General features: G+C 49.9%; 1 protein-coding gene across 4 annotated transcripts in view; it reads left to right on the plus strand.

Moving 5' to 3' along the window:
- The first annotated feature begins 234 nt into the window (after positions 1-234).
- Positions 235-15028, plus strand: part of MBP (myelin basic protein) — an 82757-nt gene continuing 67963 nt past the window's right edge. For all 4 annotated transcript variants that reach the window (XM_052660308.1, XM_052660309.1, XM_052660310.1 and 1 more), the window contains exon 1: positions 235-292. In XM_052660308.1, the coding sequence (XP_052516268.1) occupies positions 242-292 (51 nt within the window). In that variant the 5' untranslated portion in view covers positions 235-241. The remainder of the gene's footprint in view (positions 293-15028) is intronic.

Consider the following 15028-nt stretch of genomic DNA (forward strand, 5'->3'; position numbering starts at 1 on the left):
GTCCCTGGACAGAATCCGGGTCTGGATTTTTGCCAGAGATTAGAGGACAGAGACGCTGCCTCAGAGACTTCAGGTGCCCCTTGAGTTTGGGGGCTTTCGTTTTCTCTCTTCAGAAACAGATGTCGCATTCAGAACGGGATCATTGTTCTGATTGAAAAACCATGTTGGAAACTCTGGAAGTACCACTTCCAAGGCTAACGGCCTCTCTTTCCTTTCAGCATCTGAAGACTCGGGGCTCAGGATGGGGAACCATGCAGGGAAGCGGGACTTCGGTGCCGAGAAGGGCAATAAGGTAAGGAATGAGCCACCCCCAATCCTTCAGGTGCTCGTATGCCCTGTGGCTGCCAGAGTTTTCCCCTAAAGCCACTGGCTTGTTACTTTCCTTCCCTGGAAACTTCTAGGGCTGAGAATGCTAGTCCTGCACACAGACCAAGACCCGAATTCCTCGGCCAGGACGCCAAGCCCACTGCAGTCTCACTGTGGCTGGTCGTCCGGTGGCACCTGCCCCCACGTCCCTTTCCGCACTGATGGTTACGGTGTTTGGAAGATGCAGGAGAACAAATGGGAAAAAAATGCAAGTAAAAACCATCGGAATCCCTCCAGCGACTCAGAATGAATCCTCTGTGGATTTTTAGGCTCGGATTTCCCATTCTCCACCTCATTCCACAGGCATTGGCTTCCCTGTGTGGTGAGGAGCCTCTAGGGATGACCTCTGGGTCCCCAGAGTGTCTGAGCCCCTTAAACTGATGACCCATCACCGGGGCACCTCTGTCCACCGAGGAGTCATTTCAGATCATGAGGAAACAGCCCTGATGTGTGTGTGTTTCCGCTGTCCTTTGTAGGAGGGAAAGCTTACTTATCCGTTGTCTTTGGTCCTTTAACTCAAGACTAGGGGAGAGTTCACAGAATGTCATGATGCTGAGGATGGACCTGCATGTGCACAGAAGCATTTCATAAATGTCCACTGGATTGAGTTACGTCATGCTGCAAACCCCAGCCCTCTTTGTCAAGAATCTGTAGTCAGGTTTCATTTAAGAATAATGAACTTTCTGCCATGGGTGCTTCTCTGATCTATATTTGGACTCAAACATTTCTGTATCAGCCAAGTGGGTAATTTTCCATAATCTGCCTCCATGCCATTCATGTAAATACATGATTACATAACTGGTTTTGTTCATATTTCATCAAGTGTTTCAAACACTTGAGAGAAAACATTGCTTTACCTAAAACAAAGTCATGGCGTTTCTTTCCTAATGATTTCAGGCCCAAGGCAACTAGAAGGGGTTTACGTTTCTACAGTGTTGTTGGTTTGGAATTCTCCCCTCCCTGTTGAAAGGAGGACCCGTGTTCTCAGTGTGTAAACGGTCCGAGTAGATACTGACTGGGGACTCCTGGTATTTCGTGTAACTCGCGTGAGAACTGCCTTACTGATGCTCTCCCTGTGAAGATAGTGGTGACTCTGAATGTTCAGTTACTGTGAAGACGGCTCTGGGCGGTGTCTGCCCCAGGAGCACAGAGGCCCCACTGAGAGTGAAAGTAGAAAAGCAGCTCTTCTCAAGAGAGCCCCATCCTGTTAACACTTGGTATTTTAAGGCTCAGAGCAACTGATTTGCAAGTCTGCTTCTAAAAACCTCAGTGGCTTGCAGTTTCTTTCCTGTTGTTGGACATTGTAAAACATCAAAACATCCTTCTCATTGATTTAATTTTTACCAAAGTCAGATTTCTGACCAACAGGAGAGCCCATACTTAGGCTTTTGTTATCTGAAAGCTAAACTTTAACATTCTGATGATTTTTTAAAATGGTCGTTTTGGACCCATGGCTTCTATGGGACGTTGTTACATGTAACAGCCCTCTTCTTTGTGGTTGTTTAGTCGCTAAGTCGGGTTGGACTCTGCGACCCCATAGACTGCAGCATGCCAGGCTTCCCTGTCCTTCACCATCTCCCAGAGCTTGCTCAAGCTCATGCCCATTGAGTCGGTGATGCCATCCAACCATCTCATCCTCTGCTGTCCCCTTCTCCTCCTGCCCTCAATCTTTCCCAGCATCAGGGTCTTTTCAAATGAGTCAGCTCTTCGCATCAGGTGGCCAAAGTATTGGAGTTTCAGCTTCAACATCAGTCCTTCCAATGAACACCCAGGACTGATCTCCCTTAGAATGGATTGGTTGGATCTCCTTGCAGTTCAAGGGACTCTAAGAGTCTTCTCCAACACCACAGTTCGAAAGCATCAATTCTTTGATGCTCAGCTTTCTTTATGGTCCGGCTCTCACATCTGTACATGACTCTTCCTTTAATTTTTTGTAACTTGATGGAAAATGCCTCAGGCCTTTTAGGTGGAGTGGTCTGTGGTGTTACTTAGCATTTCAGCTTAGAAAAGAAAAGATCACACGCGCTCATGCCCTGCTGTTTACCGTTCTGCATGTTTCTGCAGTCATTCTGGGAGGCTTTCTTTTCACTTACGAGACAGTGGACGGATGAGAGCTTGTCCTGGGAGCAGTTGTTGACCCGTCAACAGGCAGGGGCTGCAGGGAGAGTCAGCCCGTGCATCCTCCCAGCTCTGGTTCTTTGCCACCCCCTCTCCCCACCAGCGCCGCCACCACCATCAGCTCCGTGTCCGCAGGCCCCCTTGGGCTGCTTTCGTGGCCCGCAGGCCTGTGCTGGGCGCGGGAGGCAGGGGCTCCGTGTGACAACCCCTCCCATATCAGGCACCCACTGCCACCCCCAGGGGCTCCCTGCCAGGAGCATGCGACCTCTGCCCCCAGGCTCCTCCCCGTGACAGCCCACTCTTGGCTCACTGGTTCCTCTCGCCTGACGAAGCTGCACCAGGATGCAGGGAGGAGCTCAGGAAGGAAGGGGCTGCGGCCTTTCTCTCCCTGTTTCAGCCTCGCGTGTCTGCGTGTGGCAGGGTCCCCTCTGGCAGCGAGGCGGCTGTGAGCGCCCTCCTGGCCCGTCAGGAGCAGAGTGAAGCTGGCAGGGGGAGACCTGTCCTCCAGGGGGACCAGAGGCCTTCAGGCAGGAAGGCCGCCTGCTCGCTTTGGGGTCCTTGTTTTCCTGCGTGTCCTGGGGGACTTGGTTTCCAGAAAGCTCCCCTCACTAACCCTTACTAACTCACCGGCTCTTTCTCGGGCAGAGCGCGGAGTGTATTTACAAGGTCGTTTGGCAGAACTGGGGAAGCACTCAGCCGGGTGACCTGTCCCTGGGGACACACAGTTCTCAGCGGCCCTGCCTGCAGAGACTCCAGGAGGAAAAACCGGTTCCTCAAGCTAAAAATAGCACCGCCTACCCCTTGAGAAGGCTGTGCGGGGCAGCCCAGGGCCGGAGCGCAGGTGGACGTGACTCTGGGCCCCTCTGGGCCCTGGGGAACGGGCATGATCAGAGCCAGCCTGCTTGACCCTCGGCAGAGCCCACCAGTGCTCAGGTCCAGGCCGGTCCCTGAGGCTGCTCTGCCGTCTCGTCTAGGGTCGCTCTGACCGCAGGCAGTCTCTCCCCGGTGGGTCTTAAGATTTGTTTAACTCTCTGTTTTGAACATTAGCCCCAGTCACGTGGGGATCAACTTGAAGAAGGAGCTCTAAAATCGCATTATGTCTTTTTTCTCGTATGAAACTAGTGAGGCTGTTCGCTGGTTTACAAGCATTGATGTTCTTCAGTCGCTAAGTCGCATCCAACTCTTGTGACCCCATGGAATGCAGGGTCCTCTGTCCATGGGATTTCCCAGGCAAGAATACTGCAGTGGGTTGCCATTTCCTCCTCCAGGGGATTTTCCCGACCCAGAGATCAAACCTGAGTCTCCTGAATTGGCAGGTGGATTCTTTACCCCTGAGCCACCAGGGAGGCCCAGTTAGAAGCATTACAACCAGGAAATGTGAGAAATAAAGAGCACTTTATCTTGGCATTCCCACATTTTTTCCAAAATGATGAAATCAAGAGTTGATCCATTCCAACTCTGGAAAATCTTACACTAATAATTTTGAAAGCCTGTTCTTCACCTGTGGGATCTCCATACTATTCCTGGCAGTGGTATCTGGCCCACAAAATTTCCCCAAAGGTTCCTGGCCATGTTTCTGGATTTTTCCATTTAATCAACTTAAGAAAAAAGATACCATGCTGAGAAACAAGGTCGAGAGCAATTGCAGAATTCAGATGCCTGTCGGAATTTTACAGCAGGGAGTAACTGGTTAGTCTGTTTTGTGTTTCCAATTAAACTGATTAGCTCTTTGAGCTATTCCTCCAAGCCCAGAGCGTGCTGGCCGCCCCTCCAGGGATAATCATAGCCCTGGGGAAGCTGTTCGGTATTTAATCATCAAACCCCACTGTCTGATGAGCCCTTGGGATGCTGTGCCAGCGACACTCTGAGAAGTGAGAGACGGAGTTTGCAAATACATACAGAAGCACCAAGCAGCTCAGCCCTCCCCACCAGGGCAGAGATGAACATGTAAATTTGCCAGGAAAATAACTTTCCTGCAAACCTGCCACATCCCTGCTGTGGGACGGGTTCTCCCCCCGGGGGTTTGTGCCTCAGTGTATTCCTTTACAGAACCGTGATCCAGCATCATCTTGCCCCAAATGTGGGGTGCCGTCAGTGGTCTCTCTGATGCAGGAGGCCCCATACTTGCCACCCCGGCCTCCAGAGGAAGCTTTCTACTTGAAGCCGTCACTTGCTGCTGGGTCCCCGCCGTCCTTTCTCCACCCACACGGAAACTAAGAGCCCTGAGGCTTCACTCGCAGATGTGTGTGTCCTTGCCCCAGCGGGTGCTGCTCTTGGGGGGATCCAGTGCGCCACACACCCCCCACCCACACTGCCAGCTCCAGGCCAGCACTGTTCACCTGAGGGTCCCAGCCCCGGGGCAGGATATCGTCCCCGCCACCTGCCCTGAGGATAGCACAAGTGGGGCCTTTAAACCCCAAAGCCAGGGTGTTTTCTCCCCACGTCAGGCTTCCTCCTGCGGTTCCTCCTGAACCAACCACTATCGCCATGACTACCACACTGCACGGGAAGCGGGTTTGCTAAGAGACTCTCCCATCGGGTCGGGTCGCCCAGACCCACACAACAGGGCTGCCGTGCCTTCGAGCAGGGAGCCATTGTTCTGTGCTGGCAACTGTCAGCCATATTCGGGTAATTCCATTGTCTCAGGTGAGAACTGAATAACTATTTTTGGAAAACTCAAGTAGTTACTAAGCTAAATAAGAGATGTTTTAAAATTTAGAGGGCAGAAAAATAGAAAGTATTTCCCTGAAGACACTTACCAATCTAGTCTGATACTCAGATATGCGGAAACACCTAGTCAGCGTCTGAGAAAGCCCTAGATCGTGAGATACGGGCACAGTTGCACTCGGATCTGTCCGCACCGGTCCCAGAGTCCTCCGTCTGCCTATCTCCCTCCATCTCCGCTCGTGTGCCCATCTGTGTCACACACACATGCACCTATCAGGAATCCCCCTTCACCGCAACGGTGGGGCATTAAACCACCTTCCAGGCTCTGCTGGGGGCTCACGTGGTTGGGAATCTGCCGGCAATGCGGGAGACCCAGGTTCGATCTCTGGATTGGAAGGATCCCCTGGAGAAGAGAATGGCTACCCACTCCAGTATTCTTGCCTGGAGAATCCCATGGACAGAGGACCCTGGCAGGCTACAGTCCAGGAGGTTGCAAAGAGTCGGACATGACTGAGCGACCAACACTTCGCTTCACAAACCACCTCCTGGTGGGCAGACGGCACGCCATCCAGTAGCTGCCTTGCGTCAGTTCCTCACCATGCAGACCTGCAGGAGCTGCTGCCCTGCGCCCCAGCCACCCGGTGGGCAGTCACATGACACGCATGGCTGAGAAGCACATGGTACAACCCAAGAACCAAATCTTCAATGTTACTGATTTTGAAAGGACTTAGATTTTAAGATCCGCATGTCTCAAGGGGCAGTGTGGTCCCACTGTGCTTGACGCGCCTACCCTTTGTTCCAGCATCCCCAGAACCTGGCAGGCTCACATCAGCTCCTTCTTGTCAATGGCGAACACCGGGGCCTCTCTCAAAGTCATACGATTTTGTACAGCAGTGAATATGGAGTTCAGAAGGTAAAGTCCTCCGAAAACACACCCTCATAAGTACCAGCAGCTGCAGAGGTCAGCGCCGTGAGCTCCAGCCTCAGACCTCGGCCATGAAGGTCCCCCGTCCCCACCCAAGGGGGCCACCTGCTGCAGGACTGGGAGACGCACGTGGCAAACAGCATCCATGCGTCTAACTGCTTCCGGGTTTCCTGCACTTCCTGTAGAAGGCTGCCCGCCTGACTTGCTTGGTGCTAGAACTTCAGTGAGCTCTTGAAAAGAGAAATAAAATCATGTAGAAAATGCGCCCTTTCAAGGAGGCCTTCCAAAATCTGTGAGTGATCAATAGTCTCTGATTCGAGTCGTGGAGAAATCAGCATGGGATCTGTATCTGACTTGAGGAGGACCCACAGGGGTATAAAATGAACGACCTCGTCCAGGCCGAACTTGTGAAATCGGCACTGAAGGACCCAGGGCCGCCTCTGAAGGGGGTGTAGTCTCCCAGCTGTCCTCTGGGCCCCAAGGGACGGCAGTATCCCCAGGGAGGGTGAGGAACGTCGCGTTTGAGAAGCAGCGCTTCTCAGCAGCAGGAGAGCGCAGCCTTGCTGAGACTTCTGAGCTCTCACTTCACAGCCGGGCCTGGACGTGCGGGGTCAGCACCCGCCTGCGCTCCAAGGGGAAGGAAGACAGTCTGTCGTCGCAGTCTTGGGTGCCGAGCACAAGCCTACGCTTGATTCTGATTTGTAAGGACTGTGAGGGGGCATTTTGTTGCCTCTGAAAAGCTCAGAACATGTACACGAACAACCAACCTTTGTTGTTTGGGCAGCCATGGGCCTCACAAACAGACCTGAGTGAGGCGTGAGACACGGGTGTCATTAGTGAGCAAACCGCCCCCTCAACAGCCCTCATAAAAATAATGAGGCAGTGACGAAGTGGTGCCCCAGGGAGCATAAACCCGCAGAAGGCAGCTCAGCAGCCCTGATTCATGACCCCACCTGGCTGCGTTCCACCCGAGCTCGGCCCCAGGCCAGCCCCACCCCTCCCAGGATGGCCTCATGGACCCCTGCCCAGGGGCCCTCCCTGCAGTTCACTTCAGTTCAGTTCAGTCACTCAGTCATGTCCGACTCTTTGCTATCCCATGAATTACAGCACCCCAGGCCTCCCTGTCCATCACCAACTCCCAGAGTTTACTCAAACTCATGACCATCGAGTCAGTGATGCCATCCAGCCATCTCATCCTCTGTCATCCCCTTCTCCTCCTGCCTTCAATCTTTCCCAGCATCAGGGTCTTTTCAAATGAGTCAGCTCTTCGCATGAGGTGGCCAGAGTACTGGAGTTTCAGCTTCAGCATCAGTCCTTCCAAAGAACACCCAGGGCTGATCTCCTTTAGGATGGACTGGTTGGATCTCCTTGCAGTCCAAGGGACTCTCAAGAGTCTTCTCCAACACCACAGTTCAAAAGCATCAATTCTTCGGTGCTCAGCTTTCTTTATAGTCCAACTTTCACATCCATACATGACCACTGGAAAAACCATAGCCTTGACTAAACGGACCTTTGCTGACAAAGTAATGTCTCTGCTCACCTGCTAAGCACAGGCCCTGAGGGGACCTGCAGCCCCCAGCTGAGGGTTTAGGGCTTGAAACCCCAGGGGCGTGGAGTCCCCTGCAGTGCACATCTTTTGTGTCCTGTCACCCTACCGTAGGGCTTATTAGGGTTGAGCACACTTAGCTTTTATCAGAAACCACGAACACATTTGCAAAGAGCTGACTTTGGGCCGCAAGAGTCGTTCAGTAGAAGTGACACACTGTCAGACATTTCTGAGATGGATCATAGATTCTGTATTGCACGTCCTCCACCTTGCCCTGCCCTCAACACACACGCACACACAGACACACACACACACACCTAAATGGAAACAAACAAACTGGGAAACTATTTTAAAGAAAAGTGACACACTGAACACCAGTCATTAACTATAAACAACGTGACAATAAACTTGTCCTCTGGATGAAACTACAGCAGAGCAGCCCACCCCCGAATGGCTCTCGGATGTCCAGCCCCACCCCTCCCACCCCGCCATGAGCCTTCTCTCCTCACAGTCACGTTCTTGGGCGCCCAGCAGCTGATCACACAGGTCAGGAGCCCGGTGACCTACGAGGCACCTGTTTATCTTCTTGTTTTCAGCTGGCCTCATAGGCGTTCCTTCTGCATTCCTTCGCTCCCTGTCCCAGCCCCTGACTCCTGTGTTCCTGCGTCTATGACACTGAATCATTTCTGAGAGTTGACGGGACAGGGCAAGGAGGCCAGAGACGTTGGCCCGTCATCAGACACGCAGCACGGAACAAGCTGAGGCAATGCTGACTTCAGTGAATAGTTTGTTTTCTTTCAAGTTGGGGAAGTATTTGAGCTCGAGATGGATACACTTGGCCTGAAAATCGTATTCAGGTTCAGTTCAGGGTTTGCATTGGATTGAGAATATAGTTGCAAGCGTGGCACCGCAGACAAGATTTCGTGAATTGTTAGGGACTTGAATTTAAGCAGGAAGAGGGCAGAAGAGTTAGATTGCCCAGGAATGGAGAGTGTACTGAGCGCCCTCCTTTAGGGGGTCCGGGTGGACTGGCTGGGGAGAGGGCGTGGGTGGTACATGTTTTTAATCCCCAGTCTCTTTTGGGCTCGCCACTTGGGGTGCCCACGGGCAGCTCCCGAGCTGCTGTTTCTGACCCTCTGCCAGGTAATTTCAGAAAGGCCACCGTGTCATTTTATCTTTGAGGACAAGTTTATTTCCAACTCTGACAGTGAAAAGTGTGTCCTTTCGTATCAAAAACTCTGCACTTGCTTTGTTATTAAGGAAAAGCTTTTTAAAAAATTAATCAAACACTCTTACAATGTTTTAAATGAAGCAAAACCTAAAAATCTAGATTTTAAAGTGATGCTTCCTGTCCTTTTCACTCATGACTAAAGCAATGTGGCTTTAAAGTTTAAATCTGAGAGATTTTAGAGACCGGAATACATTAATGAAAATTTATCTTTCTGTGTGTGTGTGTGAGGGTGGGGGACATTTTCTCGTCCACCAGCCTCCAAACTGCAAAATACCCATTGGCAGCTGTGTGGACATCTTCTCAGGCTCAGCCCGAGCTCTGCACTCGGACGAATCTAACACACGATGGTCCTAATTGAGATTTGATATGCACATTAATTTAATTGTCATATGGTTAAACAGAAGTGTAGATAAACTTCATTATTGTTTCCATGACTTTTGATACTTGAAAAACAAAGTCTCTTATTTACTATGTCCTAAATTATGCTGTTGCACATGTCATATGTAACCAAATGTAAGTCGTGAGCGAATAAATAAGGCAAGTTGTTAATTACTCTAATTCCCCTTGGAGAGTGAGGGTGGCTGCAGCCCGGGCTATTCACAGACGTGTGTGTGTTCACACTTGACCTTCTCCGAGCTGAACTAAATCACAAAAAAACAGCGTCTCAGAATTTTAAAATAAACTGTTTCTGAGTGTGTTGGGGGGACAATGCCTCTTTCCGACTCAGTCTGCAGAGTGTCTTTGCCGGCACACTGGGGACCTGGCCCCCACCCCCGTCCCCCCCACCTGCACCCGCCACCCTCCCCCCCTTGCTGCAGACCCCCTCTTCCAGCTGCTCATCGTGTGCCCCTCAAGCTGGTGTCCACCCACACCCCTGGGCTCATTCTCTTTCCCTGGCTGGCTCCCTTCCACCCTGCAATGCACACCTTGTGGGAACGAAGACTGGCCCGCCTGTGCCCACACCTCCCGGGCCCCTGGACACCAGCATGGCCAGCAAGTCAGCAGCGCTTCACCCCAGGGCCAGCTTGGGTGCGGCCTGGTCAGTGGGAGGCATCCAAGCTGACCTCGGTAGTGAACTTCAAGCCCTGCGGGAGCCCTTACTTTTGCTAGAAATACCTGAGTGTGCATTTGCACAGTGTCAAGCACACACTCTAGACGGAGCAAGGGATCGGTCCCAGTGGTCTTGGTGATCGACATCCGTCACCTGTGTGTATCAGGTTCTTGAGAGGCACTTGGTTTCTTAATCAAGTTCAGGTGACTCATCTTGCTCTTGATCGGGTGGAAACCAGCTTCGGTCTGACTGTTCCTCTGATTCCTGGAGCGAGTCTGAGCAGGTTCTCTGTTTCGGGGATCCGCCTGGATGATCGTGCGTATGGAACTCAGCTAGGAAGAAAAGCACCACAGAGGCAAGTGGCAATTCCATTTTGCAAAACAAGTGTGTTCCTTTTGAGCAAGGGAACCAGAACACAGGCGCAATCTGAGTTCTCTGTGAAATCTCTCTTCCGTTTATTTCTCAATCTTGTTGCATTAACAGGCACATTAAAGCTTGATTTTTCCTTATGAAGATTTTATTTCTGCCTTTACCAAAATGTGGGGGAAAAAAAAAAACAGAAAATGCATATAGTAAAATCAGTAGTGATGAAGTCGAGCAGCGACCATACTAGCTGAGGGTCAGATTCTGTTACAGTCACGGCACGTATGGACTATTTCATGTTCAGGATAATCCAGGAGCTACATGGTGTCATTATGCCCATTTTGTGTGGAAGGAGGAAACAGAGGAGGCAGAGGTGAGGCTTATATTCAGAAAAATGGTTGGAACCTGGTACATCAGCGTGTTTGTCCTTTAAGCAAAGACGCATCTTCCAGTACTAGTCTTCCGCGCTTCATCCTGTCTCCATCAAGGAAGCAGCTGAATACCCACGTGCAGGCTCAGAGCAACAAGTTCAAGGAGAGTACGCAGGAGAGGTCTTCATTCTATGAAACTGAATGACGTGAGTTCACCTTCAGATGAAGAAAGTCAGAATTTTCCGTTACCTCGTTCTGTTTTCAGTTACTGTAGACTATCCGTTTGAGCTAAATGAATGTCCTTCTGTGAGTTAGCTTTAAGTGCATTTTAATTAAACTTTCTAGTCACCCAACCATCAAACTCTTTCAGTAAAAGAGCTCCGCTAAAACCCACCTCCCTCTCTCCCCCGAGCCATGCCTGCCCTGTGTCGGCGTCCTTCTCATGCTACTTAACCAGCCGATAGAGCGGTGGCTTACAGAAATCAGCAGCAGGATACCTGCATCCCTACAGCAGATGGTAGCGTGTCCAGTTGCACAACAGGCCTCAGTCGGCAGTTTTACTGCGACACTCGTTAAGATTTACGCTGCTCTGACTTCTGACAGTCGGTGATGAAATAAAGTCCCGAGCTCCTTTCTTTGCATGGCTTATTTACACAACACTGCGGTCATAGTTATGCTACTAAATGGTCTTCCAGAGAGGGTGGCTTTAAAAGTAAGTAGTAAAAGGATCATTTCCTAATCCGAGATAATAGGGCCGCAAGTGCCTCAGACGTGCAGTGCTGAATTCCTTTCAGTGCTGTGGCAGTGTGTCCTTAAAACCACCTGCAAAGCATCCATGCTTTCTAAACATCTCCACTGAGATGTGCTGCGCGTGCCGTACAACTCGCCTGTGTAGTCTGTACAGTTCAGTGATATGTTTTAGTTTCGTCATAGATGTGTGGGACTCTCACAGCAGTCGATTTCAGAACCTGTTCCTCACCTCAGGAAAGAATTGTTCCCTTCAGGTGTCACTCATCCCCCCAGCCTCCCAGCCCCTAGCCGTACGTGACCACTGCTTCTAGATTTCTGTACTCTGGACATTTTGTCTGAATGTAACCATTTAATATGTGGTCTTTTCTCTCAGGCTTCTTTCAGGCAGTATGACATTTTCAATGGTCGTCCATAGTGTAGTCTGTGTCATCCTTTTTAAGGTCAAATAAGGACTCATTGGAAAAGACTCTGATGCTGGGAGGGATTGGGGGCAGGAGGAGAAGGGGACGACCGAGGATGAGATGGCTGGATGGCATCACGGACTCGATGGACGTGAGTCTGAGTGAACTCCGGGAGTTGGTGATGGACAGGGAGGCCTGGCGTGCTGCGATTCATGGGGTCGCAAAGAGTCGGACACGACTGAGCGACTGAACTGAACTGAACTGAACTGAATATCTTTTGTATGGATATTTCACATTTTATGTATCCATTCATCCACCGATGGACAGTTGGTTTGTTTCCACGTTTTGGCTACTATAAATAACAACCACTATGAACAAAAACTCACAGACAAGTTTTAGTGTGGACATATGTTTTCGTTTTTCTCATATAGCTTCTTAACTTTTAAAAATCCTAGATTTTTTATATACTCATATTATCAAAAATTATTCTTATGTTTTCCAGGCAAATCTAGGAAAGGGGCCCTAGATTTGAAGTCTCATCTCATTGAGAGTCATAAGGTCAGCATTCTTTTCCTCTGGAGTCCACAGTATTGAGCAGGAAGCATTTTTGGTGCCTTTAGTCATAAATCTATTCAAGTTAATCACTCTACCCATCCCCCCACCCCCACCCCCCGGCCCCAGGCCACCACTAATGTGCTTTCAGTCTCTATAGATTTGTCTGTTCTGGACATTTCTTATGTATGTAATCATATAACGTGTGTGTGTGTGTGTGTGTGTCTCACTTCTTTCACTGACGTAATGTTTTCAAGTCTCATCCATGTTGTAGCACATGTTGAAAGGTTGTTGTTGAATCACGCAAAGACGCCGGGATTCTTGGCCCCCGGAGGAGAAGAATTCAATCCGGGGCCAGAGACGAGGCTTGATCACTCAGAGCTTTTGTGTAATAAAGTTTTATTAAAGTATAAAGGGGATAGAGAAAGCTTCTGACATAGGCATCAGAAGGGGGACAGAAAGAGTATCCCCCTGCTAGTCTTCAGCTGGATGTTATATAGTCACCAGCAGTCTGTTAATGACAGAGAGGAATGTCTTAAAACTCAGAATGGCACCAGACCCCTCACCCATAAGATGCATTTTGGGATAATCTTGGCACCAAATGGTTCATCCTGGGCCATAAAATGATTAACTTGAATCTTGAAGAAGGGCAGATCACCATACAAATAGTTTCATTTACATAGATTAGAGGAACAATATCTGAGTGTAACATACTGGTTTGTCAAGTAGGTTCTGAGCCAAAAGGCGGAACCAACTTGAAGACAGAGTTTGGGGTAAATGCATAGTATTTTAGCATAGCTTAAGATAAACATTTCCATAAGAAAAAGGCATTGGTTATCTCTAGGTTTGAGAATAGTTAACTTCAGGTGAAACCAGGTGTTATTATGGCAACACAGTATTTTAAGAGAAACCTCCTTTTAAATTTGTATGCTGCTGCTGCTAAGTCACTTAAGTCGTGTCCGACTCTGTGCGACCCCATAGATGGCAGCCCACCAGGCTCCCCCGTCCCTGGGATTCTCCAGGCAAGAACGCTGGAGTGGGTTGCCATTTCCTTCTCCAATGCATGAAAGTGAAGTTGCTCAGTCGTGTCCGACTCTTAGCGACCCCATGGACTGCAGCCCACCAGGCTCCTCCATCCATGGGATTTTCCAGGCAAGAGTACTGGAGTGGGGTATAGTGAAGGAAAAAATATAGCTAGTTTGTTTCCTCCTGCCACTTAAGAGAGAGAAAAAATGTCTGACACTTGCAGGCTATTTCCTCCGTTTGGAGACCCCTGGCCTTCCTGCCTGTTACCCTCTCAATGTCAGTACGTCATCCCTTTTTATTGCTGAATAATATTCCACTGTAGGAAAATGCCATGTTTTACTTATCCATTCATTGGTTGGTGAACATTTGGGTTGTTCCCACCTGTTGGGATTGTGAATCGTGATGCTATGAACATGTGTGTGTGTGTTTGCATGGACATATGTTTTCCATTTCTCCTGGGTGTATACAGAGAACGCACGTGCTGAGTCAAATAAGTAACTCTGCTTCTGAGAGGCCAGCCGACTCTCCCACAGCGGCTGTGCCATTTTGTTACCAGAGTAAGCAGTTTTCATTTTTCTTCCTAGTTTTTACTTTGATCCCGTAAGCTGTCAGTGTTTTGCTGGTATCTTCTGTTACTTGTCCAAATCCAGCCAAGAGCAAGAATAAGACTATGATCCTTGTTTATTTTAAGAAATAAACCAAAAATGCTGAGTAATAAGCACAGAGTAATCAGAAGTATTTTATACACTTCTTAATAGTTTGCTAACAATATACAGTTACACATCCATACTCACAGGCACGCACACACTCAGACACACACACGTACACAAACACACACATGATTTTTTCTGGTGCTTGTACTTTAGTACTTTAATGGTTTCAAACAAAGTTTATCACCAGACTTAAGTAACAGGAACATGTGGTGGTGGTTTAGTCGCCAAGTCCTGTCTGACTCTTTGCACCCCATGAACTGTAGCCTGCCAGGCTCCTCTGTTCATGGGATTCCCCAGGCAAGAATGCTGGAGTGGGTGGCCATTTCGTTCTCCAAGGGATCGTCCCAACCCAGGGATCAAACCCAAGTCTCCGGCACTGCAGGTGGATTCTTTACTAACTGAGCCCCCAGCCCCTAGCCCCCAGCCAGAAGGAACACACAGGACTTTTCCACCCACAGAAAACACCTGTAGATTCCATCCTCCCCGCCTCACTCTGGTCCCTGGAGCGCCCACACTGCCCTGGCTGGCTGGTCGTCGGCCGGATGGTTTCCTTGCTTCCCTTGCCCTCTCTGCTGGCAGCTGAGGTCTCTGAGAAGTGACTGAGAGCAGACGATGGGAACTGAAGCTAAACACGTGCGCGGCCAGCTCTACGGGGCCTCAATTTATTCTGAGTGTGAAAGGAATGATTTGCTTCTTGAATCAGAGAGAGAGAGAGTTTCCCTTAGAGAGAGTCCTCAATTTTCCTTGAAAACACAAAGTGTTTCTGGAGCCTGGGCCTGGCTGGTTAGCACACTGCCTTCCGCCCCAGGTGCCTGCCTGACCCCCTTCACAGGTCGCTGCTCCATGGGCTCCTCTCTCCACCAGCAGAGTGCCTTCCTGGGAGGATCCTGGGTGGGGAGTGTCCTGGGTGACCCCAGTGGCCAAGCCCACGCCAGCTCCTGGGAGTCA

This window comes from Budorcas taxicolor, chromosome 22 (genome assembly GCF_023091745.1).
Source record: "Budorcas taxicolor isolate Tak-1 chromosome 22, Takin1.1, whole genome shotgun sequence".
NCBI classification, from domain to species: domain Eukaryota; kingdom Metazoa; phylum Chordata; class Mammalia; order Artiodactyla; family Bovidae; genus Budorcas; species Budorcas taxicolor.